Source organism: Pelobates fuscus, chromosome 5 (genome assembly GCF_036172605.1).
Source record: "Pelobates fuscus isolate aPelFus1 chromosome 5, aPelFus1.pri, whole genome shotgun sequence".
Taxonomy (NCBI): domain Eukaryota; kingdom Metazoa; phylum Chordata; class Amphibia; order Anura; family Pelobatidae; genus Pelobates; species Pelobates fuscus.
In genome coordinates this window covers 1,214,883-1,239,820 of record NC_086321.1, presented here as the reverse complement: position 1 = coordinate 1,239,820, position 24,938 = coordinate 1,214,883, and the positions used below count along the sequence as shown (strand labels likewise).

General features: G+C 46.2%; 1 protein-coding gene across 2 annotated transcripts in view; it reads right to left on the bottom strand.

The window, feature by feature from the left end:
- The window catches only part of ARHGEF39 (Rho guanine nucleotide exchange factor 39), a 132,166-nt gene extending 107,558 nt beyond the window's left edge, over positions 1-24,608 (bottom strand). Inside the window, exon 1 of one of the 2 annotated variants that reach the window (XR_010090860.1) lies at positions 24,411-24,608. Coding sequence is in view for 1 of the 2 variants with exons in the window: in XM_063453512.1 (XP_063309582.1) it covers positions 24,411-24,430 (20 nt within the window). In the remaining variant the exon portion in view is untranslated. The remainder of the gene's footprint in view (positions 1-24,410) is intronic. The other variant, XM_063453512.1, reaches the window with a different exon arrangement.
- Between the last annotated feature and the right edge of the window lie 330 nt (positions 24,609-24,938).

Below are 24,938 nucleotides of genomic sequence, written 5' to 3'. Positions count from 1 at the left end.
CTAGAAGGTTGGGTTGAGGAAGAGATAAATCACAAAGGTGTGAAATTGTTTGTGTATCATAATAACTGTGTTGCTGGAGTTTACCCTCAGCCAGCGCCCCAAAGTGGCGCCCAGGGGACGTCTATCCCCAAGGTTCAGTCAGCAGTAGGTGATAGCCAGCTGACTATGTTCCCCACCCCCAATCCTCCTAACACCCATCCCGTCACCTCCCCTGTCTGCCCGGTCCTGAATTCTGATGGATCTTTCTTTTCCCCCTCCCCGTCTCTAACATTCCCATCATCCTCATCCATCCCTACGTTACCTGCTGTACCTCCCCCTAAAATTTCACCTGCCATTCCTTCCCTACACTCTCTCTCCGTTAATGATCCCCTCCCCTCTTCCTCCGCCCAACTAACCACCTCCTCCACCCTTGCCCCGGCTCCTCCCTCTACACCCACCCCTACCAATCCCTCTCCGTTCCCTCCCATCTCCACCCCAGCTCAATACCCCACCTCCTTCCCCTCCCCAGCCTGGCCCTACCCCTTCCCATATCCCATGGCCCTGCCCTATCCCGGATATCCACTATCCACTCCCCAAGCCACTCCCCAGGTTCCGGTCATGCCCAGCCCGGCACAGTCTGCCCCGGATGTGCCCTCTTCCAACATGGCCGCCGCTTCTTCCCTTAACCCTAACGTAGTACCTTCTCCGGCCACCAATATGGCGGCCCCCAGTTCGGCCCTGATGCCGGTAATCCCCGGTGACTACCTATCCCCAGGTTATGACTCGCTAGCCACCCCTGCATCTGGGGCTCGTTCCCAACCACCGATCCTGTCACCTCATTCGGGCCCTGCACCACGCAAAAGAGCCAATATCATAGAATTCGATGATGACGAGATGGACAGGGTGTCCCATGTCTCATCGGAGCTTGCCGCGGGAGCCCCAACTCATCGTTCTATCGATGACCCCTTTGGCCACAAGGGTCGGGGAGAACAGGCCCCTCCTAAATATGTTGCTTTCAATCCCACTCAAGCTAGTGCTCTAATGAAATCACTCCCTGACCCAGAAAAACAGCCTATGCCCTTCTACCGAGGGGTAGTTCAAATTCAAAAGACTTATTCCGCCGCATGGCGTGATCTACTGAGTATTTGTGCTATTAAAGCAGGGGATGCATATTGGCCGAGTATGGCCCGACACCTCAGTACAGATCTACTCAGCAGTGATGTTGATTACCCCTCTGGAGTAACTTTTTGCACCCAACTAAGAGAATGGGCTAAGGACAAACTTGCGGATCAGGCTGCTGGCCTTACTGATGTTATTCAAGAAAAAGGAGAATCAGTGGAAAGGTTTCATGCAAGACTGTACCAAATGTTCACAGATTTGGGGTTTGATCTCACTGACAAGATTCATTCACAAATGTTGTCCGGTGCGTTTGTCCAAGGTGTTAAAGACCCAATACGCAAGGGAATCATTGCTGCACGCCCCGAATATAAGGTTGTTCCCCTAGATACTTTACTCCTAGTTGCTAGGGGCCTAGAGTCCGCCCAGACCCTTAGAAGGCCAAATTCTGCTCCCCTCATGGTGGCACGCACTACCCCTATTCCCAAGGGTACCAGACCAGAGGAAGGTGTTTGTTTTAATTGCAAGGTCAAAGGGCATTTTAAAAGTGATTGCCCGGAACCCAAGAGAGAGCCAAGAAAGCCACACAGGCCTGCCCCGGCCCCTAAGGCCGAGAAGGAGGTTCCAATAATTGAGGAACCAGATGACTAGGAAATTGGCAAGCCTGTGTCATTAACCCCTGTTATGGCAGTGTCTACAGGGGATAAGGGGGGGCCACTTGCTACAGTAACTTTGCCTATTGAAGGCCACCCTACCACATTCCTTGTTGACACAGGTGCAGCCCGTAGTGTTCTGAGAGAACAAGACCTGCCAGACCCATCTTTCCTGTCCAATATTGATGTCTCTTGTGTTGGAGTGGATGGCCAGCCAAGACACAGCCCTTTAACAACTCCACTACGAGTTGGCTCTAGCCTGCTTGCTCGTTTTGTGGTATCCTCCACTTGCCCAATTAACCTGTTAGGTGCTGATGTTCTCTCCCGTCTGCAGGCATCCATCACCTTCACCCCAGATGGGCAAATAGAAATGACTACACCCCTATCTGAACCAGACACCTCAGCCTTGTGCTCCTTGCCTCTGATGCTGCATTTGGAAAAGCCCCGTGAGAAGGCAGCAGAATTAAAGTCCAATTTCCCAGAGGTATTACAAACACAGGTGCCCGCCAAGTTATGGTCCTCAGGCCCAGAGGACATAGGTCACCTAAATGTTCCCCCTGTGGTGGTTAAGCTTATTCCAGGAGCTAAGTTACCGAGAAAACCACAATATCCATTGAAACCAGCACAGGCTGTTGCCATTTCTACCCACATCAAGGCACTCTTGGAGAAGGGTGCTCTAGTGAAATGTAAATCTGAATGTAACACCCCATTGTTCCCTGTGAAAAAGAAAACTCCAAAAGGTGAGCCAGAGAAGTACAGGATGGTTCAGGATCTCCGTGCTGTCAATGAAGCTACCGTCCTGGACACCCCTCTTGTACCAAATCCCCATACTCTGCTCTCTGGAGTCCCACCATCTGCAAAATTTTTCACAGTCATTGACCTAGCAAATGCCTTTTTCAGTGTCCCACTGGACCCATCCTGCCAATACCTGTTTGCTTTCACCCATGAAATGCAACAATATACCTGGACTGTTATGCCCCAAGGGGCACAAAATTCACCAAGTCAATTTGCAAAGGCCATGGCCACCATCCTTGACCCATGGCAAGCTGAGCACCCAGAAGTTGTTCTGCTTCAGTATGTGGATGATTTGCTGCTCTGTGGAGATGACATACCCACTACTGAAGAGTGCTCAATTAGTCTGCTTTGTTATTTGGCAGAACAAGGATGCAAAGCTTCGCTCATCAAGCTACAGTTCTGCCAACCTTCAGTAATTTTCCTTGGACATTGCCTATCTCAAGGTACCAGACATCTTACTCGGGACCGGGTAAGAGCTGTGCTGGATATTCCGCCTCCAAGGACTTCTAAGTCTCTTCATGCCTTCCTAGGCCTCATTTCCTACTGCAGAGCATGGATCCCAGAGGCCTCCCTGCTCATGCAACCTCTCTATGACGCACTTAAGTCTGACCCTTTCTGCTTAACTAATGAAGCTCTGGACAATTTCAATGCTCTCAAACGTGCCATTGCTTCTGCTCCTGCCTTGGGCCTACCTGACTACTCCAAACCTTTTAAATTATTTGTCTCTGAAAGACAGGGCCATGCAACAGGAGTTCTCACCCAAACTAATGATTTAAGAGGCCGCCAGAGGCCTATTGGATATTTCTCATGTCAACTGGACATTGTGGCCAGAGGGACTCCTTCCTGTCTCAGGGCTGTTTTTGCTGCGAGGGAACTCATTGAAAGAACCTCAGACCTGGTCCTTGGCCACCCTCTGGTTGTTTTGGCCCCTCATGACATCTCTGCCATCATCAACCAAGTCCAGCTTAAGCACGTGTCTCCGGCCAGACACCTGCGCCTACAGTGTCATCTTCTCTTGCCTGACAACATTTCCATCCAAAGATGTCAGGTGCTTAATCCGTCCACTCTTCTTCCACTCCCTGAGGGGGGTATCTATTATGGATTTATCACAGATGAAACCTACATCTACCTGCTCTGTGGATGTATCAAGAAAGTCATGCATCCACATTTGTCATTTTATGAAGATGAGACACCTCTTTGTGAAGGCCCGGATTACGCCTTCTGCACCATGTGGTACAAGCCGAACATTACTCCTGAACCCTGCTATGAAGATGAGCTTTACCACTGGACCGATGTAAAGCTCACTGCACAAGACTTCTATTGTGACTCTGAAGGCAATAGCATGGTCTTGATCCAGCTACCTCAACAACTTAACTACCTTTACCGTCATTGGGACACTGCTATCCCACATATTCCTGTTACCAAGTTGAAGACAAGGTCATGGAATGATCTTGGGCCCATGGCAAAACTATGGGCCACCATGAATGAAGAACAGCTACAGGAAAATGGTATTGTCAAATACCCAACAACTGACCTTCTAGAAGCATGGCCACGCCATTTCCTGGAAAAGGAATTTCAAGATCTGGTCATAAAGAATGATTATGACCCAGAAACACCTCATGACTGTTTTGAACAGATGAAAATGGAAACAGTGCACTTACCAACTGTGCATGAGAACCCATTACCAGATCCGGATTTTACCCTGTTTGTGGACGGATCAAGATATGCCGATGAAGGAGGAACATATCACACAGGATATGCCGTAACCACAACAGATGAAGTTATCAAATCATCATCCTTACCGCCAGCAATGTCTGCGCAAGAAGCTGAATTACAGGCTCTGACTTCAGCATGCAAAATTTCCAAAGGAAAACGTGCCAACATCTATACAGACTCAAGATATGCTCTGGGTGTGGCACATGACTTCGGCCTAATTTGGAAGACAAGAGGATTTCTTACCACCGCCGGTACACCAGTCAAACACAGCACTGCAATCAAGGAGCTAATGGATGCCCTCCTACTCCCTAAAGAAGTGGCCGTTTTGAAAGTTAAGGCCCACAGGAAATTGGATACAGATGAAGCAAAGGGCAACCATTTGGCTGATCAAGCTGCTAAGTTAGCGGCCAGGGATCTGCAGGAAGTGGATGAAGAAGTGTCCGGACAACAAGAAGAAGAAGTCCCTATTTTTGCTCTGCAAACTCTTCCTACTGATTTGCGAATCTTACAAGAACAACAAGCTGCAGTCACTCCTGAAGAAATCCAGAAATGGAAAAAGAAAGGAGCTGTCCAAAAGGACGGAATATATTATAACAACTTCAAATTTTGTCTCCCCAGAAATTTGTATCCAGCAGTTGTCCAATGGGCACATGGGCCTGCACACCTGTCAAAAGAATTGATGGCCGCTCTCATACAGAAGTATTATGAAGCACCTGGAATCACAACATTGATCAGTAGCTTCTGCAAGGCCTGTGTCATTTGTGCAAAATGCAATCCGGGAAGACCAGTCAAGGTGCCTGCAAAGAACCTGGCAAAGCCCATGTACCCCTTCCAACGAATTCAAATTGACCACATCCAAATGCCCAAGAGTGGGCCCCATGAATATGCACTAGTAATAGTGGACATGTTCTCAGGCTGGCCAGAAGCCTACCCAGTGGCCAATATCACTGCAAAGACAACCGCAAAGCGCCTAATTACAGATATTGTATGCAGATTCGGACTCCCAGAAGTCATTGAGAGTGATCAAGGCCCAGCCTTTACAGCAACTGTGACTAAAGAAATTTGGACCGCTCTAGGGGTGACTCTAGCCTTCCATACCCCTTACCACCCACAAAGTAGTGGTAAAGTGGAGCGCATGAATGGCACCCTAAAAACCAGAATGTTAAAAATGTCACAAGAAACAAAGATGCCCTGGCCAGAGAGCCTGCCAATAGCTTTATTTAGTGTTAGGCACACACCTAGAGGGAAGCATTCACTGTCCCCATATGAAGTTCTATTTGGGACAGCAGCCAGGCTAGGTTGTTATTATCCACAACAGTTACAGCTCCAATCAGATGTTTTAGTAGATTATGTAACTGAACTTGCAAGTGTTTTAAACAAAATACATGCCCAAGTTTTCTCTTCAATTCCAGATCCCGAATTGGATACAGGTTCCCATAACCTGCTTCCCGGAGATTGGGTCCTGGTCAAGAAGTTTGTGCGGAAAAATACCCTAGAACCGAGATTTGACGGTCCATTCCAAGTTCTCCTGATTACCGCAACCTCCGTCAAATTGGCCGGTAGACCAAATTGGATCCACGCTTCCCACTGCAAGAAATCTTCTGCCCCAGAGGAAGCGAATATCGCACAAACATGTATCTCTGGTACATCTTCTCCTTAATTAGCCTTATGAAGGCCCAGCAAGTAGCCATTACCAAAGATATTAGTGGGTACACCTTCTGGTATAATTCATCGTGCACCCAGGTGGCTACTTATACCTTTGACTACTGTGATATTGTAGAATGCCCATTTCCCACACCACAAATCCAGAGCATCTATAGAGATATCCCTCATTCGAAAGACCCATATGTTTGTGTAGTTGACAAGCAATGGGGGCACAATTGTGATCATTGGGGGGCGGCGGGATGGAATGCCGGGCCTGCCTGGGGTTACAAACCAAAAAGTGCCGTATCTAAAGTAGATGATCATGGTAGATCCCTCCTCCAGAGGATGACTTTGAGAAAGCCTGGAGGGAGTACACCAATGAAATTAATTCTTAATATTGAGCATCCAAGCCCAACAGATGCAGACCAGTATGTGATGGGAATGTATTGGAAAAAGGGTTCCTATAAAAAGTTAGGGCATTTCTACCTTAAAGATATGTGCAACTCTTCTGAGTGGCAAGGGGCCACCCATATGGTCCCTAACCCATTAAAACCTCATATCCAGACCTTTCAAGACATGATGGCCATTGCTAACCCCACTTTTGAAGATACCATGGCCGCTGAAACAGGTTTTAATGATGTAAATTTATGGTTAGAATGGATGAAATATAATGCCAATAAGCATAATAGAACCGCATGTTATGTGTGTGGCGGTGCCCGGCCTCACCTGGGTACCGTGCCTTTAATCCTACCAGTAGATATAGAAGAATGTGTTTTAAGCCTTTTTGCCTATCACTATAATTTTAACAGGTCCATATGTATTGCATGGACAAAGGAGTATCCTCTCCTAACCCAGGATGTCAAACCCCCTGATGGTATTACCGTATATAAAGGTAATTACACTTGCTATGCCATGTACGATGGTATTGGTAAATTTGTAGGTAACTTTTCCAAAGGTTATTGTGCTACATACAGAACTGTCCCCGTACGTTTACTGCAGCATCACACTAGGTCATTAGGGGATATTTACTGGTTGTGTGGGGATTTACAGTTAAGATCCAGAATGGACACAGCGTGGTGGGGGGAGTGTACGTTGACTAAGGCCATTATGCCTATACACATTATCTCTGACACACACCTCAACACCCATGGGCCCAGCCACACTAAGGTTAAACGTGAAGCCCCAGTGAAAGGAAGTTTTGACCCTCACATTTACATTGATGCCATTGGGGTGCCTAGGGGGGTACCCAATGAGTTTAAAGCAAGAGATGAGGTTGCTGCAGGATTTGAATCAATTTTTACCATAGTTACTGCAAACAAGAATTTAAACTGGATAAATTATATTTATTACAACCAACAGCGTTTCGTTAATTATACCAGAGACGCCCTCCAGGGGTTGGCCGAACAGCTGCAGGCCACATCCCAAATGACTTTTCAGAATAGAATGGCCCTAGATATGATCTTAGCAGAGAAAGGAGGGGTTTGTAAAATTTTGCCCGACACTATGACATGTTGTACATATATCCCAGAAAATACAGGCCCTAATGGTAAAGTTACATTAGCCATAGAAAAATTAAATGATCTGTCTGAAGAGTTAAAAAGGAATTCTGGGATAAAAGATCCTTGGGAAAGATGGTTTGGTTGGATGACAGGATGGCAAAAGGCTTTAATGCAGATTGGTATGGCTATACTAATTTTTCTTTTTATTTTTGCTCTTCTCTTTTGTTGTGTCCTCCCATGTCTGAGAAAATCCCTCATGAAGACTGTTGACCAAGCGGCACCCACTTTTACCCATCTCGAAGTTGATGACCAAGAATTTCAAGACATCAACTCACCCTGTCTGCCGCTGCAAATTATCCCCTTTGTTGATAAAGTGCAGGAATTCTAGGAAGGGACTAGATTAGGGACAGCATCTGTCAGTGAATGGTAAAGGCCCCATGTGGAGAAGTGGTGGGTTAGCTGCCATGGGATACCCTTGGGTGTGAAGCGTTCGAGAGCCATACTGACGGATGGTTAGCCTATTAGGGTCAGATCTAGGGACAGCCTTGCACTTTGCATTAACATCTAGCTAGCGGCCACGGGGTTTCTGTGCCTTTGGGTTAACACGTCTTCTGATACTAACATAATAAAGTTTTATCTCTTAGAATCTAACATTTCATAGGGGGGACTGATGTGGAATTATTAAAAATCTTTATTGTACTTGTATTGAATTATTGTACTAACTCCATTTTAACTTTATACTGTGACTTCTTCAATCCTCCATTTTGTCCTCCTAACCTGACTTCTTCAATCCTCCATTTTGTCCTCATGACTTAACTTGTTCATTTTAAAACTACATTACGTGACTGAACTTCTCAACCCAATTAGTACAGTAGACAAAGACTGTGTTTTCCTACAAGGACAAATACCAGGAGGTGCTGGTTACTCCTTAAGACTTGCCGGCTACTCCTTAGAATTTGTAAGATAGTATAGTTTGAAGGCCATAGAACACAGTAGTAATGAAATGTTCTATTCATAAGAGACCTTGCACCTGGACATAAAGCCTGATATCATTGACCGTGTAAAATGACGCTTAGGACCCCCTTATCCCCCCCGTGTCCAGAATAATCCCACCTCTGATGGGTGGGCACGGGACTAACCTCTTAATTTTACGAACCAATAGGTAAGACACTAACCCCGTCACTTAACAATTAATCCAATTGATGATGTTTATTTGCTGATATTCTAATAATCAATGATGACGCAAAATGCCTCTTAAAAGGGCCTGCGCGCCCGCTTTTACTTCACTTGCCAATAAACTTTCTCGAAGTTATTTTAACCTGAACCTTGCGTGTCAGACTTAATTACTTCAGCGTATATACGCAATCTAATTTTATTGATTTGGACAGGAACAGATAGACTTTGAACATTTTGGTTTACTTTCAAAAAGTACCATAACAATTTATTACATTTATACACCTGCCAGGCATGTAAGGAACAGCTGAGTATACATGGTGCAGTTCATTGTGTATTTATATAGGGTTTATAATGAGCAGGCAGGGGTGTATATATACTCACAGGCATATTCACTAAAGTGAGCATCCAAAGTGAATTTCAAATTTAGGGTGAAATGGAAGCATAGCTAGCTTAGAACATTTTCTAATTCAGCTTTCACCTTTAATTTGAAATTCACGTTGTCATGGTTATTCCCTCAAGTGTAAATTTGTAACTATATAACAAGCAGTCTGGATGAATAAGGAGCAGGCGGGCTGTATACAGTACATGAAACAAAGTCTGGATGTATAAGGAGCAGGCGGGCAGTATACAGTATATGACACGCAGTCTGGATGTATAAGGAGCAGGCGGGCAGTATATGACACGCAGTCTGGATGTATAAGGAGCAGGCGGGCAGTATATGACACGCAGTCTGGATGTATAAGGAGCAGGCGGGCAGTATATGACACGCAGTCTGGATGTATAAGGAGCAGGCGGGCAGTATATGACACGTAGTCTGGATGTATTAGGAGCAGGCGAGCTGTATATAACAAGCAGTCTGGATGTATAAGGAACAGGCGGGCTGTGTTCAGTATATAACAATCAGTCTATATACAGGATATATGGGTTCAGTCAGTGTATAAGAGCGGTCAGTATAGATGGTTTATGTAACGGCACCCACAGGTATACGAAGGGTTAAAGCCGTTGAGGATGCTCCCTTCCCGAATGCGGAAGCAGCTAACGAACACTCCAATTAGCTGAACAGGAACCATACGAATGTTCCAAACAGCCGAACAGGAAAAACCATACGAATAAATCCCCCTCAAGTACGAGACAAGGCTCCGTATAGAGGGTCAAGCAGTGATCTCGTTTAATGGGGCTAACTGCCCGGTATTTATTCAGGCCTTCCACCAGGTGGACACTCCCCTAGGGAACCTGGTGGAAAACTGACAATTTTTACACAGTAACCAATCACAGACATACCCAGTTAAACACTCCCACAAGTACATTGTAATCCCTCCTCTCTATCCTGGAGATAATTGGGAAGTAGAGACTAACCTCCATTTTACAAGCGGGGAGAAAAATACATAAAAATCCACAAGTTATAAAATACTGAATAAAGCATATACATTCAACATATCCCCAGATAGCTTAGATCTGAGTGCACAAAACTACCGAACAGCGCTCAGATCGTATGTGTACTGTTAAATCGCCATAGAGCCAAAGTCTTTCACTTAGGCCTTTCGTTATACAAATGGGCTCCATGGGATAGCTATCTGAGGTGGCTACGTTCGTATGAAAAGTACCGAACGGACGGTGTTCGTATGAAAGGAAAACATGAAGGGAGGTCGGCGGCTTCAGCGGTGTTCGTGTGAATATAGTAGCCGTTTTTAGTTCCACGAAATTGTCTACAAACAACGCAGGGCATTCGTATGTCCAAGATGGCCGCCGCCACTTGTTCGTTCATACAAACGATGACCACCCAGCCGACATTCGACAATTAGGAAGAGTCTGCGGTTAACCTCAACGTTCTGATGGGACCAAGAGGTTAACAAGCAGCACACTAACTGGGAACACAGACCCCTACTCCAACTTTGCAAACCATGCAGAGGAACAGCAACCCCAGGTGGCAAAAGCAGGGGGTACTAGCCTGGGAGAATGGGACTATCATGCTCACCTCAATGACATCTTACCCCACAACGCAAGGAAAGGGACTATTGGACGTCAAGGGGTACGTGAACACTATCAAAGGGGCAGCTAGAGGGGACGCATCAAAAGCCCCTACACGAACACTACACGCTGATGGTGATGGATGGCCCCTATCACCTCACTCTCTCCGATTTTGTCTCCTGACCAGCCTCATGCGATAGGTTACCAGTTAGCAATCTTTATTACAGTGTTAATACCTGGGAACTAGCTCAACTTAAGATATAACAATGATCTAGAGGGAGGGGCACAAGGAGAAGGGGGGTAAGGGAGAAGACGGAAAGGCACACTATATACATGGGGACCAGAAGACAGCAGACACTGATAGATAACGGTCCCAATCCAACCCAAGCACTGCCCCCAAACGACGGGACCATACCCTGACTAGGCAGACCACAGAAAAACGAAACTAACCGTGAGGTAGCGGAACCTCACATAGGACCGCCCTAAGGCATAAGTACAGGAGACCGACAGAGAGGAGATAGGCAGGGGGGGCCGATACGCGGACCCACAGTCACCTTAGACACCACCCTGACCATAGACAGATAACCAAGACACCTACCCCCGTATGGGCCGAACACATAGCTACGCATAGACGAAGAGCCCCACCCTGAAACGCGATAACCCACCCCGAAACGGAGGTCCATCAATGACACAGGAATCCTTATGGACGGGGTGACCAGAGGAAGGTGGTCTGGGTATGAGACAGAGGACCACTGTGACCAAGGGAAGGGCCCAGGAGAAGGCAAGGCACAGACAGGCACAGACCTCTACACACAAAGGACAGAGTAAAACGCACCACTCAGAAGATGGGGTAAGCCAGGACTGGAGGTGAGGGTCCGGAAGTTCAATGCCATGTGCTGTTCTGCGGGTGTTTAGGGAAGGGGCGGGGGGCATACGGGATTGTTGGTTAAAACCATGTTAATATTCCTTTATAATGTTTTATACAGTTTGGTGCTATGTGAGCTATATGTAAACAGAGAACATAATAATATTATATGATACATTGTATGCATAGAGAAGGGTTCGGTGGAGCGGAACCACACCTTGATTGTTACCTTTTCTTGGGACGGGGCCCGATCTGCGCCACCCAACCCACACCCGTGCAAACCAGAGCGACTTCCTACCGTGCCCAACCGCTGCACGAGCACCCTCAAGAGTAGAGGGCCAGACGAGGGACTTATATAGTCCCCTACGAGACCACAGTCTCACCTCTCACCCTCACACACCCATATTACTTACACCACACTACACACACACCCCAGCACACACCTCTACCCAACACCCTCCTTCCTATCCCCCCTCAAGTCCGTGCCGGGTTCAAGGGTTCCGGGGGCATCTACCGCGGGCCGTGGGCCCTCGGGAATCAGACCCCTGGAATATTCCTGGAGAGTGAGAGCCAACAACCGCGAAGAAACATGACATACCGCAGCAAGACACTGACTGTCCTCACAGTCAACTGCAGGGGCCTGAACATCCCGGAACATCCCGGAACGCAGATCACACCTGCTGAGGGAACTAAAGAAAAAAAACATATCGCAGTAGCAATGCTTCAAGAAACACACTTCAGGGAAGGCTCTGCTCCCCAGCTACGCAACAAATCGTATCCGAACAACTACTTCTGCAACCATCCCTCCGCTCGTAAGTCCGGAGTAGCCATAATGATAGCAGCGGATCTGGAATTCAGGGAACTGGCTTGAACTCAGGATGGACAGGGACGTTTTCTCTTCCTGAAGGGATTCATAGCGGACAAAATATATACATTTGCTACCCTATACGTCACCAACAGACGCCAAGCCGCATTCCTTAGAGGAGCACTGGCCAAACTGCGGGAGTTTGCGGAGGGCATGTTAATCTTGGGGGGGGGGGGGGACTAATGCCCCCCTTGACCCACCGCTTGACTCATCCTCAGGACATAGCTGTACACCTCAGCGATGCATCCGAGCCATCAGGAACTCGCTGAACAACCTGGACCTGGTCGATTGCTGGAGAGCCCTACCCCCATCTGACAAAGACTTCACCACACTATTCTGCTCTTCATGATCGCTACGCAAGAATTGACTATCTCTTCATTAAACAAGAGGGTCTCTCTCGCCTGCTGAAAGCGACCATAGAACCGGCAACATGGTCAGATCATAGCCCGGTTAGCGTGGAACTCGAGTCACCCCTGTTCCGACCCTCCACGTGGACATGGAGACTAAACGAAGCACTACTAACAGACCCGGTCACACGTGAGCAAATCGGACAAGACATAGACAACTATTTCAGGGAGAACGACAGCGAGGGGATGTCGCCTATCACCCTGTGGGAAGCACATAAGAGCGTCATACGGGGATCGCTCATCCGCATCGCCTCCACAAAGAAAAGAGAAGCCACCCGGGAAATGATAGCTCTCTCTAAGTCCATTTCGACCCTGGAATTACAACATAAACAAACCCAACTACACAAAGTTTATGGTGAGCTCATGGAAGCCAGGAGGTCACTGAAGGACCTCATAGTTAAAAAGCATCTCCGCTACCTACAAAGCTCCAAGGGCTTTTTCTATGCCCATGCCAACAAAGGGGTAGATACCTGGCTCGACTTCTGAAGGGCAACATGCCACGTACGCAAATACGCAATTACGCCTTCCCACAGGAGATAGCGGGGGAGTTCAAGGACTTCTACCAAAACCTCTATAACCTCCCACCACCTGAAGGAGGCGGCCATGGAGTACGACAGATCTTCGACTATATGCATTCCAATGTGACGGAGGTGATAGACCCAGATTCCGCTGCGATCCTGGAGACACCGATTTGCATAGAGGAACTAGCTGCGGCCTTGAAAGGCGCCAAAACCGACAAGGCACCCGGGCCTGATGGCTTCTCCACCGGATATTATGAGAAATTTGCAGGGAGACTCCTACCATGGCTAGTGAAAGCTCTTAACGCAGTGGCAGAGGGGAGAAAACTCGGACCGGAATCCCTGTCCGCAACGATAACCGTCTTACTCAAACCGGGAAAGGACCCGATGTGCTGCGGAAGCTACCGCCCAATATCCCTCCTAAACGTTGATACTAAATTACTTAACGGTTCCCAGACAACAGGCTTTGCGATCAGTAATGGAACGCGACAGGGATGTCCCCTCTCTCCCCTATTATTCGCCCTGTCACTGGAACCCCTCCTGCAAGCGATTCGCCTGAATCCAAACATACAGGGACATGACGGTCGGGGTTCAACCCATAAGTTGCGGCATACACCGATGACTTGCTCTTTTTTGATCAAAAACCCTAGAATAACTATTCCGAACCTCCTAGCGGAGTTCGAGCACTACAGCAAAATATCAGGCTTCAAGCTCAACCTATCCAAATGCGAGGTGCTGAATCTCACACTACCCACATCAGACTACTTGGAGCTGAATCCGGAATTCAACTTTAAGTGGTGCTATGCAAAATGAAATACCTGGGAATCTGGGTAACCACAGACCCCGGGAAATTGTACTTACGTAACTTCCTACCCCTGCTGCACACGATAACAGCGGACCTCACCAGGTGGGCCTTCCCCCATGTAACATAGCCGTGCTTAAAATGAACGTGCTCTCAAGGGTTTTATACCTCCTGCAAACCATACCCCTCACACCTCCAGAAAACTTATTTTCCTCCCTGAAAACGGCAGTCATACGCTTCACGTGGCGAGGCGAACGATCTAGACTAAGACACGACATACTGTGCCTGCCTAGATTCATGGGAGGACTAGTGCTACCGGACTTCCGCAAATATCAGGCCACGGTACTACAGCGCATCCTGGATTGGCACATGAACCCCCCGCACAAACACTGGGTGACACTAGACAGAGAAGCCGCGGAAGGGACCATGGAATCGATGGTCTGGGGGGGAGCCCTGCAACCCCGGAACCGGGAGGAGAACAGGGGACCAGTCGCACAAACACTACGTGGGTGGAAATCGCTGAGGGAAAAGGCGTACATCTCACCCACACCTAGCCCGATGCTCCCGATCACGCACAATAGTAAAATAGGTGAGGGCTTACCAGCCAGAGCCTGGAGCTTCTTGGGAGAAGGGGAATAAATCCCCATAGGCAGAGCTCTACGAGCTGACGGGATGCGAGATTTAGAATTGCTACTGGAAGGTAGACCAAGGACCATCATGGCTACCTTCCGATATATACAACTGAAACAATACTACACCACGCTAGCTCATAAGGAGCGCCTACACAGGGAATTAACATGGTTCAAGGGCCTATGCGAACAAGGAACCAGACTGGACCACGCGGTTTCAACGCTATACCAACAACTAATAACGGATACTCAAACGAACACCACCACATTCCGGAGACAATGGGAAGAATCTCTGGGCAAGACGTTCACCGTACCACAGTGGGATAAAGCCCTGATATGGCAACACAAAAGTTCCATGAGTTCCTACTACCAGGAAGTAACTTACAAGCTACTATCCTTCTGGTATAGAACACCTACTGTAATTCATCGGATTTTCCCAGCAGTGTCACCAATGTGCTGGAGATGCCAGGAGGACAGAGGCACACTACTACATATATGGTGGGAATTGTCAGGGTATTTATATCGGCAGACATTTTGTGCTATGATAGAAATACAAAGTGTCTATTCTGAAGTCAATTTGAACAGACCAGACTCCATTTTGTTATTCTCAAGTTAACAAAGAGACACAAAATTTCTATCCTTTCTCTAAAACTGACCGCTTTGCCCGAGCTGAATGGAATGTGTAGTATAAACAAACCAAATAGACAAGACATGAAGACGGGGGATTGATAGACTGTCTAAAATGCTAATGGAATAGAATAAATTCTAAACCCAGACATAGGTGACAGAGAATATTAAATAATTATTTTTACTTTCTATACCTAACAGATTCCCATTGTATTTAGGGGTCATTTGTAGTATTACAAACTGTCATATTAGGAATTACTACAGAAAATGGAGACGCATAGTCTGAAGAAATTTCAAGAAGACCCTTTGAAGTGAAAGGATACTTAAAATTATAGCCACCATATAGATAACGTAAATGACGTCAAAATAGCCACCAGAAAAAGTTAACTCTTTCCTGGATAGGTATGTTTAGTGGGACGAGACTGCCATCTAGAGTCCAAATACTAAAATGGTTACCTGGAAAGAAACCACACCCACAGTGATGCTATTGGTTATCACCCAAGGAATTTTCCCTTTAAAAAGTTAAGACAAGGGAAAAGAGAAGGAGAATCGGGCAATCAGAGTAATCAAGGCAGAGCCAGGAGGGGGACAATGCAGAGAAAGAGACCCATGACAAACAAGCTACCTGAGAATATCTGATGAGAAAATATCTACTTAACTGGTAAATATACTGGCTTTCACTAATTAATTAAAATTAATAGCATGATATATGACTGGATAAAAGCACGTTCAGATTTCCATATTTAGAAATCTTATTAATAAGAAATACATTATTACACTTTTATTCTGCAGATAAAACCCTAATTCTGTATTTATGTGAAATATCACGTTAGTATATCGTGACATTTATCCAGCTGTATTGATTTGCTCTAAAATAAGATAAAATATCTGTTAAACAAATTAATTAAAATATCAGCTTATATAACATAGTAAGATTTCTCATTGGATGGATCAAGGAAGTGATTACTGACTGTTTAATATTATTTTATTTAAAATTACATAGGAGTAGATGTTAAATCCCTAGAAGAGGTCTAGCCAGCATTGCAAGGGTTATTTCTAACTGCCAGCTGAAAGTTTTTATGGCTTTATTGCTCTACGCTGCAGCTCTAAGGAATTCTCTTCTCCCCGTGAAACTTTCTTTGTCTCTGTGAAAGAAAGTTGTAAATCACCTTGACAGCTAATGCTATAGATTCTATACTGTATTAACCAGGAAACGTATTGCCACATTGTATTACATATTGTGTTATACTGAATTTCCATTGATTATTATCACGCATGTTACTTAATATTATATTTTAAAATGTCACAATAAATTATCTATTTTTATAACAATTGTGATTTTATTATATTATATACATTTCACTTATAACGATATGTTCTTTGGGATCTGAGAATTAAATTAGTGGGTAATTCTCTCTGTTTACTATTATTATCCCATAAATATCCCCACAGAATGCCGAGTCATACTCCCATATTGGGACATGGTAAAAACTGAGATAACCCGGGTACTGGGGGATATACCCGACTGGTCAGCGGAACTCGCCCTCCTACACATCTCACAACAAACGATCTCGAGTTATAAAAAAAAAAAATCAATACTTCGACACCTCTTGAATGCGGCTAAGGCGTCAATACCGGCCTACTGGAAGACAACCAACATCCCAACGAAAAAGGAATGGATTCAACAAGTTGAAGATATACAGAGCGCGGAGGCACTTCATGCCTCCCTAAAAGGCAGAGAAACTAAACACGTGGAAATGTGGCAGCTGTGGTTTATATATATTGCCCAACACTCACAGGGCGAGAATGCCCGCGGAACCGGGGTGGATGCGCGGACGAGCCCGGACCCCCCATAGCACGGAACTCCCACCAACAACCCCCCCCCCTCCTACCCATCCTTTCCTTTCCCCTTCCTCCTCCCCCCCCCCCAACACAATCACTAATCAGGAACAGAAACAAACGACACACTGCCAACACCCAACCATCACAACGCTCACAAGAGAAAAAGGATACACAGACTTGGACATCTGCCACTCAACAGACTCAACGGCACACCACAAGCCACACAATACATATGGCTGTAACCCATAACACACTGAACACGGAAAAGTCAATGCCACTAATGCAGCCACAACACTATTGATCACACTCAACACCACTCACACACCAATACACATCACCTTATCTAAAATGAAGACGACTGTGACGAAGTTCCCCTCGCCACTTTGTCTTGGAGAGGCCTGCTTGCCTGCCTCCTCCCCTACGACTATGGCCCCGGGACATATTGCACTTTAAACACTATATTTGGGCATATGGATTTGTATTAGGCTGACTCCAGCCCTTTAACTATGCTGTAGGTCTGGACTGCTAATATAACCGAACAGCCGGGGGATTTATACGAATATATATCGCATGGAAATACCATTACTGGAGAATGCAGCCGTTCGTATGATTTCACACGAATTCTTTGTGCTCTGAATAGGTGGCCGCCATTTCGGGACTTTACACGTGTTCGCGGCCATTTTACGCACGAACAGCGGTGTTTGCCTGTAACCGCATGGAACTAAAAACGGATACGCGAACAGGCGAACACCGCTGAGTCCTCCAGACCTCCATAAATTCGTACTGAAACTACCGAACGTCCCACCGTTCGGTAGAAAGACTTAATGGACTATGGGGAGTCTAGCGACCATAAAGATTCAAATGGATGGCAAGATTTTCGTGTCTTTTCACCGTGCGAACGGAGACCGACCGCAAGGCCAAAACTCATGGAACTATTTTCGGCTAGTTGGTCTGTGCGGTCGGTCAAAACTTTGGAACCCTGTATCTCCCGAACCATTTATCCGAATTGACTGATTTTTAGGTATGTTGGTCCCCTGAACAAGGGCTATCTGGGGTACATCCAGAACTTGGGTAAAATAATGTACGTTTTAATTATGTTAACTGGTTATCTGAGGGGAGGGGGATGTGTGGGTTGTACCCTGTACATGATTGGTGATTTTATGCCTCCCCCTGGGCGTGTTCTTTCTGTACTGAATCCTAATAAAAAGCAGGCTGGGTATTCCAGTCCTCAGTTCTTCTTGACCCTTCAAAACGTAGCCTCGTCTCGTTATTGGAGGGAATTGCTGTATCACACTGGGGATTGCTATGCTCTGCATATTCCCCTGAGCTTAATCACTTAGCTCTTTTAAGAGCTTGTTCCGGATACGCTCTCCTGGAGGAGAGGTCTTCCCCACACGGTGCTGAATGCTGGAGGTTCATTCCAGGGTGGAAGGAAGACGGCGCGGCTCCAGTTAAGCTACGGCGGTTGTGGAGCGTGCGGTGGTTGTGGTGTCGTCTGCAGTGCTTGGAGTCCTCTGAGAGCGCTAGGAGCATCCATCAACGGAGGGTACTCGGTCTGAGTACACGGAGCTCCGTTACAACGACAATCATACCCCAATCAGAACCAACGGACAGACACAACCGACAAGACAGACCAGGACCACACCCTACCGAGGTTGACGCAGCTCAAAACATACACGGGAGAAACCTTATGCCCAAAACATAGGCAACTGCGTGAACTAAGCCCAGTGAAAGGGGATAAACTGCATAACACATGCGGAAGTGAATAGAGATCACATGGGAACCTACATGCAGTGGCCTCAGGCTCAAACAATCAGAAAGATACACAAGCCTCCCATGAGAACACCTCGAGAACACATGTCACACAAACGTAATGCTCATAAACTTGTTATGTTGGTGACCTGCGTGTCCCACCTGATATACTCTACTGTATACTCTACTGTTTCTACTGTCAAAATCTTCAATAAAAACAGATTTACAAAAAAAATTGTTCTTCCATGCTGGGTGGCCGGCCGTTCGGCAAGTTGTTCGGTAAAAGGGGAACAAAGCGTGGGAAACAGCCGGACAAACAGTACGGACAGGGAAACAGCCGAACAAACAGACGAACCGAGGGGAATAAAAGCAGTTTTAAAGACAGATGGTTCTGTCACAGTATAGTCACTGTATACAGTATATAACAAGCAGTCTGTATTCAGGGTATACATGGGTACAGTCCGTGTATACGATCGGTCAGTATAGAAGGTATAGTCACTGTATACAGTATATAACAACCAGTCTGCGTAGAGGGTGTAGCGGAGAGCTGGTCTTTCACAGGTTAACTCCACTAAAGATCCCAGTGAGGCTCAGGAACAAGTAATAAAATACCATAGAATAATAATCACAGCAAGTAAGGTAATCCACATACAGATCCCAATGACTGGACGACACACAGCATCAGGAGCAGAACTGCACTTTTAATCACTCAACCTTCTTTTAAAGCATTCTCCCATGCAAGGGAGAGATTCACAATAATTAGTACAGTAGCCAATAATGTAACAGTTACCTCCCACACATCTCCTCCCCTCAGTGTGACACATAATCCTATTAAACATACTGTAGTTTTCCCCGAATTCTGGATGTACCCCAAAACAAGCAGCTGGAATAATACTTTGGATACCCCCTGGTAGCCCTGATCTGAGTGACTGACCGCACACGAGGTGGTATCCGAAAAAGGCTCCATGTGTTTTGGCCCTGCAGTCGGTCTTCGTTCGGTAGTTAAAACATACAGTAATTCTTGCCATCCACAGCTAATCTAATATTCGCACGTATTCCTGTAGCGGAGAGGTAGTATAATCCACAAGGTCTCCGCTGGTAGACAGGAAAAGCAGGTATTAATCCACATAGACAGGTACAGCATACAATAATCCCGGTAGCGTGTAGAAATCCTTCCCTCCCAAGAACTAGACGAAACATAGGCTGGGAGTAAACTGAGTTCTTTATTCACAGGTCACAGTATTTATGGGATTCCCCATGCAAGGGGTTTCCCTACTGACATTACAGGGGTTGTACAGTAGGGGACTACATGGGGAACTTAACAACCTGGACATTTCTCCCATAATACACTGCTGCACGAGAGGGACACTCCCACTAGAATATACAGTTAAGTGGGTTATCCCCTCGTGCAGCAGAAACAATATTTCACATAAAAATACATAACTTGGATATTATTCGTTAGATTTAAACGAATGGACATTCGGTAGATAGCTGGGGTCTGAGCGCACATTTCGTGAAAGTGCCGCTCAGATCCCAGCTTAAATAACCGAACGCCGCACGAAATACACATATTTTCTAAGTTCCCTTCAAACTACCGAATGACTCCATAGAAACACATTACCGAAGGACCGGGGCTCCAAACGGCTTGGAAGTCCAGCGGTATTCGTGCCGCCGAGTAGCCGATTTTAGTTCCAGGCGCTCAACGACCAAATACCACTGGGCTAACAAAGGTTCCACGATGGCCGACCGCCGCGTGGCCGGTAGCCAAACGACGGCCACCCTGAATCCTCTTAATTACCGATTGCAACAATGTTGCAATCCTTAATGGGAGCCACACAACCTCCTGTGTGTGGTCTACATTCGGTAGTTTGTTCGTTTCACGAATGGTGTTGAAATTCACCGTTCGTGAAACGATTGTATGAATGCTGGCGTTTTTTTATGCCGGCAGCATACGAATGCTATCATTCCCCTAAACCAGATTACACATAATACATACACTTGGTTCTTTTAAAGGGGTATACACATGCAATAACAGGATATATACATAAAGGACAACATACAGTGGCTGTGTTTGCCACAATTCCCTTGTTCGGTACATTTTTTTTACCGAAGGAGGGGCTGACTGGTCCCTCCGTTTGGGAGTTATGGAGCTCTGGAGGACTCAGCGGTGTTTGCCTAGTCGAGTGTCCGATTTGAGTTCCAGACACCGATCAAACACCGCTGAGATCTTTTTTGCGTAAGATGGCCGCCGCACGTGGTTCGTATGCCGAACGGCGACCACACAGGCACATACAATATATCAATTAAGCTGCAGTTTACCGAGTGTGAACGCTTAACGAGGTGCACACTTCTCACTGGGGTGGTCTGATGGTTCGTTAGTTTCCCCCAGAACCCAAGCCCAAACTACCCTACCAGGCCTTCAAAAAGTTTGCAGAGGCGGAAGAAGGCATAGATGACTTTTTGCAGGACTTTGAGCACCTCTGCCTGTTACATGAGATTGCCCCCTCCTGGCCGGGAACCTCACAAGGAAAGCTGCGGATGCTTACCGGCTGTGCCCGAGAAGGACCTGCGGAACTATGCCGCTGTGAAACAGGTCCTGTTGACGAGGTATGCCATTACCCCAGAGGCATACCGCCGAAAGTTCCAAGAACTGAAAAAGGGGTCCCAAGATTCCCACGCTGAGTGCTTGTTGCCTGAACAAGGCAACCAAAGTTGGGTGCAGTCCCAGCAGGCAAAGACCCCCGAGGAAGTGCTGCAGCTGTTCCTCTTGGAACATTTCTACAACGGGCTACCCACAGAGAATTAAGATTGGGTAAGAGACCGACAGCCTAAGAACGAAAGCAGCCCAAAAAGCAGATGAGTACGCAGATACCAGATGACCCCAGTGTCCGGAGACCATGCCTGTAGCGGAGAGCTGGTATTTCACAGGTTATCTCAACTAAAGATCCCAGTGAGGCTCAGGAACAAGTAATAAAATCCTATATAACAATAGTCACAGCAAGCAAGGTAATCCACGAATATCCCAATACAGATCCCAATGACTGGACGACACACAGCATCAGGAGCAGAACTGCACTTTTAATCCACACAACCTTCTTTTAAAGCTTTCCCCCATGCAAGGGAGGGATTCACAATAATTAGTACAGTATCCAATAGTGTAACTGGTACCTCCCAAACATCTCCTCCCCTCAGTGTGACACATAATCCACTTATACATACTGCAGTTTTACCCGATTTCTGGATGTACCCCAAAACAGTTAGATAGAAATATATCATGAGTACCCCCTGGTGGCCCTGATCTGGGTGACTAACATATTCAAAATTCACCCAGATCGGACTAGGGGTTCGGGAGTTAGGTGGAAGAGGCAATTTGACCGAGCGCACACGAGGTAGTATCCGAAAAAGGCTCCATGTGTTTTGGCCTTGCGGTCGGTCTCTGTTCGGGAGATAAAATACATAGAAATACTTGCCATCCAAAGTTAAATCGGTATTCGTATTAAATTCCCTTGTTCGGGACATTTATTTTACCGAATGAGGGGCTGGTTGGCCCCTCCGTTCGGGAGTTACGGAGCTCTGGAGGTCTCAGCGGTGTTTGCCTAGTCGAGTGTCCGATTTTAGTTCCAGACACTCGACGGCGGCCACCCAGAGGACAAAGCACACACTCACTGCACTGATTGCCAATTAAGGGTTTGCAACATTGTTGCGAACGGTAATTGGAGGCACACTTATTCCTGGGGTGGTCTGATTGTTCGATAGTTTCACTCGTATAATATATGGAGTGATTTTACTGAACAATCAGTCGAATGCTGCATACAGTATACATACATACGTCAAAATTAAACGAAAGCATATTAAACATAATTTTTGTGGACAGCCCAATGCCATCCGCTACAACGCCAATCCACCTCCCCTGCAGCCACCCCACCCGAAGCTCTTCGGCTTCCGCATCAACCCCAAGGGCCCGGCCAGTGTATACAGGGTATATGGGTAGTTTATGAGGTACAGTCAGGGTATACAGGGTATATGGGTAGTTTATGAGGTACAGTCAGGGTATACAGGGTATATGGGTAGTTTATGAGGTACAGTCAGGGTATACAGGGTATATGGGTAGTTTATGAGGTACAGTCAGTGTGTACAGGGTATATGGGTAGTTTATGAGGTACAGTCACTGTATACAGGGTATATGGGTAGTTTATGAGGTACAGTCAGGGTATACAGGGTATATGGGTAGTTTATGAGGTACAGTCAGGGTATATGGGTAGTTTATGAGGTACAGTCAGGGTATACAGGGTATATGGGTAGTTTATGAGGTACAGTCAGGGTATACAGGGTATATGGGTAGTTTATGAGGTACAGTCAGGGTATACAGGGTATATGGGTAGTTTATGAGGTACAGTCAGGGTATACAGGGTATATGGGTAGTTTATGAGGTACAGTCAGGGTATACAGGGTATATGGGTAGTTTATGAGGTACAGTCAGTGTATACAGGGTATATGGGTAGTTTATGAGGTACAGTCAGTGTATACAGGGTATATGGGTAGTTTATGAGGTACTGTCAGGGTATATGGGTAGTTTATGAGGTACTGTCAGGGTATATGGGTAGTTTATGAGGTACAGTCAGTGTATACAGAGTATATGGGTAGTTTATGAGGTACTGTCAGGGTATATGGGTAGTTTATGAGGTACTGTCAGGGTATATGGGTAGTTTATGAGGTACAGTCAGTGTATACAGAGTATATGGGTAGTTTATGAGGTACAGTAAGGGTATATGGGTAGTTTATGAGGTACAGTCAATGTATACAGGGTATATGGGTAGTTTATGAGGTACAGTCAGGGTATACAGGGTATATGTGTAGTTTATGAGGTACAGTCAGTGTATACAGGGTATATGGGTAGTTTATGAGGTACAGTCAGGGTATATGGGTAGTTTATGAGGTACAGTCAGGGTATATGGGTAGTTTATGAGGTACAGTCAGGGTATACAGGGTATATGGGTAGTTTATGAGGTACAGTCAGGGTATATGGGTAGTTTATGAGGTACAGTCAGGGTATATGGGTAGTTTATGAGGTACAGTCAGGGTATACAGGTAGTTTATGAGGTACAGTCAGGGTATATGGGTAGTTATGGGTACAGTTAGGGTATATGGGTAGTTTATGAGGTACAGTCAGGGTATATGGGTAGTTTATGAGGTACAGTCAGGGTATACAGGTAGTTTATGAGGTACAGTCAGGGTATACAGGGTATATGGGTAGTTTATGAGGTACAGTCAGGGTATACAGGGTATATGGGTAGTTTATGAGGTACAGTCAGGGTATATGGGTAGTTTATGAGGTACAGTCAGGGTATACGGGTAGTTTATGAGGTACAGTCAGGGTATACGGGTAGTTTATGAGGTACAGTCAGGGTATATGGGTAGTTATGGGTACAGTCAGGGTATATGGGTAGTTATGGGTACAGTCAGGGTATATGGGTAGTTAGGGGTACAGTTAGGGTATACGAGCGCTCAGTGTGTCCCTAATTCCAGTTCTGTACATTTAGTTCAATCAGTTTCTCACCGAGATTCTGCCGCCATCATTTTCAAATCGTTTCCTGGTTGGGAGGGGGACGGTTAGTCTGTGTGAAGATCTACTCCGCCCTCTAGTGGTCGGGAAGAGGTACTGCAGCTGCTGTAAGACTCGCACTTTATTCACTGCCTGGGATAGGGGGCTGTGCTTTCTGGGTATCCAGCTCGGGGAGCAGCGACCCCTACTGTACAGCAAGTGGAACCGCAACTTCTGGAAGACTGAGGCATCTTATTGGATATCTCAATTGGGTCTCACAGTCACAGAGTATGTCACATCATTTAAATGATATACTCTGGGTGTATACAGTGTCCCATTAAATTATATGGAATACTCTGGGTGCATACAGTGTCCCATTAAATTATATGGAATACTCTGGGTGCATACAGTGTCCCATTAAATTATATGGAATACTCTGGGTGCATACAGTGTCCCATTAAATTATATGGAATACTCTGGGTGCATACAGTGTCCCATTAAATTATATGGAATACTCTGGGTGCATACAGTGTCCCATTAAAT